We start from the raw sequence: 3,483 nt of genomic DNA on the forward strand, positions 1-3,483 counted from the left end.
GACCTGGTTTTAGTCCAGACCATGTCCCGTGTGTCATCGGACCTGGTTTTAGTCCAGACCAGGTCCCGTGTGTCATCGGACCCGGTTTTAGTCCAGACCAGGTCCTGTGTGTCATCGGACCCGGTTTTAGTCCAGACCAGGTCCCGTGTGTCATCGGACCAGGTTTTAGTCCAGACCAGGTCCCGTGTGTCATCAGACCCGGTTTTAGTCCAGACCAGGTCCCGTGTGTCATCGGACCTGGTTTTAGTCCAGACCAGGGTTAGGGTTGGGGAGGAGGGGCAGCAGCACTAGAGTTGCATTCGGGTCTATAAAAATCTGATCTGACCCGTAGCCATTTTTTCCAAACCCGACCCGATCAAATGTCCTGAACCGAAAAACAAATGACTTTTTTTATTTATTAAGCTTTTGCTGCTTTTGTAAACAAGTAATATTTTAAAAACGTATTTCAAAGAAAGGAAGACGTCAGACTTCTTGTTTCACCAAATGAATATTAACGAAACGAATAGCCTAAAAAATAATCTCTAAAGATCAGCTATTGTACAAATGAACAAAATAATTTTAGAGCTAAATTATTTGTAAAATATAGAAGAAGGCTGTTTTAATTGAACACGCTGCTCGTTTCGGCTGTTGTAGCTGCTGCTACTTCCTTCACCGCAGATGACAGCAGGTGTGGAGACGCGCGCGGCCGGTGATCAGCTGGTCCATCTGAAGCCTAACTGGACATTTGTACCTTTTTCAACCGGCCGGTCGGACCTGCCTCCTCCTCTACAAGTCGATTAACACAATTTTAGATCGTCCATTCTTATTTAGTTTTCTTTGTGCTGTATAAAAATAAGAGCAGCTGACGTACAGCACTGTTGTGTTTATTCACCAAACTTCATGCTCAGTAATCCAGGTAAAAATAATCCAGGTAAAAATAATCCAGGTAAAAATCCAAGAATGGTTAGTCAGGTTTGTATGTTTATTATATTTACCACCTGATGATGCAGTCAGCTGATGTAAAGCATCTGTTTTCTGCCGGTGCTTCGTGTCACACTGAGGAACACCGTGACTTTCCGCTGGTTTTCTTTGTTTACCTGTCCAGGTGTGGGAGCTATCGTCTGGTGAGATGCTGTTGTCCGTCCTTTTTGATGTGGAGATCATGTCAGTGACCTTTGATCCCTGTGAATACTTCCTTTTCTGTGGAGGAAGTGATGGAAGCATCTTTCAGGTGTCTCTGTGTAGTCAAGTAAGTGTGACACCTCACTAAATCTTCTGCGTTCACCAATACTGTGGAAACTTCCTGTGTCGTAAATTCATAGGTTTACGCTTCCTGTTTCCTAAAGTCACAGTTTACACTTCCTGTTTCCTAAAGTCACAGTTTACACTTCCTGTATCCTAAAGTCACAGTTTACACTTCCTGTTTCCTAAAGTCACAGTTTACACTTCCTGTTTCCTAAAGTCACAGTTTACACTTCCTGTTTCCTAAAGTCACAGTTTATACTTCCTGTTTCCTAAAGTCACAATTTCCACTTCCTGTTTCCTAAAGTCACGGTTTACACTTCCTGTTTCCTAAAGTCACAGTTTACACTTCCTGTATCTTAAAGTCCCAGTTTACACTTCCTGTTTCCTAAAGTCCCAGTTTACACTTCCTGTATCCTAAAGTCCCAGATTAACACGTGCTTTGTCCTAATGTCATGGTTGTAGGTTTCGTTGCCCTACTTTTGACTGTATCGGTGTTTATGACATTTTAGTTACTGTCGTGTTTGGATCTGTTTTGGATACATGTCACATCTGTCCATTTTGTCTTTATTTTTAGTAATTAATTTCAACCTGAACTTTCATCTGATTTCAGATTAATTTCAGCCTGCTCTCTCAGACTCATAAATTGGTTTCAGGGTTTTTTACAGAGTTGGTCAGGTATGTTTCAGGTACTCTGTCCTCAGCTGATGAGTTTTTCGTTGCTTTGTTTAACTGGTAATTTATCATCTAAATGAAACCTGCTGGTTTTAATCTCATGAATCAACTTGAGGTTAATTAACTCCTGTGGGAGGCAGCAGGGAGCTGATATTTAAAGAGACAAATGATGGAGAAAGATTTTGTCTTTGAATTATTATTTTTTTACTAGACCTTTAATGAGCTGGTGGATTCATTTAACATCATCAATATTTTTCCATTTGGTACCTGGTAGCTCTCAGGTCTTTACCCCTCCTGCTGACCTTGGGTCAAAATGACTCACAAGGATAATAAATGTAGGTTTTTACTGTCACAGGTTGGACGTTGACCAGAGCAAACCTCTTGGTGGTGGTTGTTGTTGGTAATGTTGTTGTTGTTTGTGTTAATGTTGTCAAAGATCGATCATTTAAAATCCCTTTTTTTTTCTTCAGACTCTCAGTCGGGAAAAGTCCTTCCAATCTGCCAGTGAAGGATCCCAGGTGTTCAAAGGACACAGGTGAGACTGACACAGTGAATTATCCTGATCCTGGTTCTGGAAGGGTTCTGATCTGTGATTCGGACTGTCCTCAGGAACATGGTCACATGTCTCTCCGTGTCCATGGACGGTACTCTCCTCCTCTCTGGGTCACACGATGAGACAGTTCGTCTTTGGGACATTCAGAGCAGACAAAGCGTCCGCTGCCTTGCACACAAAGGTAAGCCCCACCCCCAGTGCTTAGTCTGAGATGGATCCTGCCGGAACAAGATCAGAGAACTCCCTCATTCTGACGCGCTGCGTTGCGGCAACTGTTTGCTCAGATCCGGCAACTCAAATCTCCGCCCCTAAAAGTCCAAAGTCATCACGCATTTTTATTTAGATTATTTATTGAAAATACAAAGAGAGGAGACGCTGCCCAGTCTGTGGAGTGGATGTTCCAGCCGCAGCAGGCGCACCAGCTCGCGCACACGCGCCTGCCGGCAGAGACGCAGACCACATGTCCCGCGGGGATGAGCGTCTTCATCCACCTTCAGCTGTGCGCCCTGAGACAGTGCACGTTGTACGCACAGGAGCGTCTCCAGACAGCTCTGCAGAGCGCGCACAACTGCTGATGTGTCATAACTCCTGCACAAAGACATATACACACAGCTGAAGGTGTTTGTTGTCTGAATGCAGATGTTTTTTGTACACATACAGATGTTTGAATGTTTGTATATTAGTAGTCTGTGTGCAGATGTTTTTGTTGTCTGTGCAGATGTTTAGTTTTGTTTGTTTTCTGTGTGCAGATGTTTTTGTTTCTGCGGGCAGATGTTTTTGTTGTATGTGTGCAGATGTTTTTGTTTCTGCTGGCAGATGTTTTTATTTGTGTGCAGATGTTTTTGTTGTCTGTGTGCAGATGTTTTTGTTGTCTGCGAGCAGATGTTTTTTTCTGTGTGCAGATGTTTTTTGTTTCTGCGGCAGATGTTTTTGTTTTCTGCGTGCAGATGTTTTTGTTGTTTGCGTGCAGATGTTTTTGTTTCTGCTTGCAGATGTTTTTGTTTCTGCGTGCAGATGTTTTTGTTGTCTGCGTG

General features: G+C 43.1%; 1 protein-coding gene across 1 annotated transcript in view; it reads left to right on the top strand.

Moving 5' to 3' along the window:
- wdr18 (WD repeat domain 18) overlaps positions 1 to 3,483 on the top strand; it is a 30,166-nt gene that overhangs the window by 6,634 nt on the left and 20,049 nt on the right. Inside the window, exons 5-7 of the mRNA XM_037674421.1 lie at positions 1,085 to 1,228; positions 2,367 to 2,431; positions 2,506 to 2,630. Coding sequence (XP_037530349.1) covers positions 1,085 to 1,228; positions 2,367 to 2,431; positions 2,506 to 2,630 — 334 coding nt within the window. The remainder of the gene's footprint in view (positions 1 to 1,084; positions 1,229 to 2,366; positions 2,432 to 2,505; positions 2,631 to 3,483) is intronic.

The sequence above is a fragment of the Nematolebias whitei genome, chromosome 3 (assembly GCF_014905685.2).
Source record: "Nematolebias whitei isolate Nwh7 chromosome 3, NemWhi1, whole genome shotgun sequence".
NCBI lineage: Eukaryota > Metazoa > Chordata > Actinopteri > Cyprinodontiformes > Rivulidae > Nematolebias > Nematolebias whitei.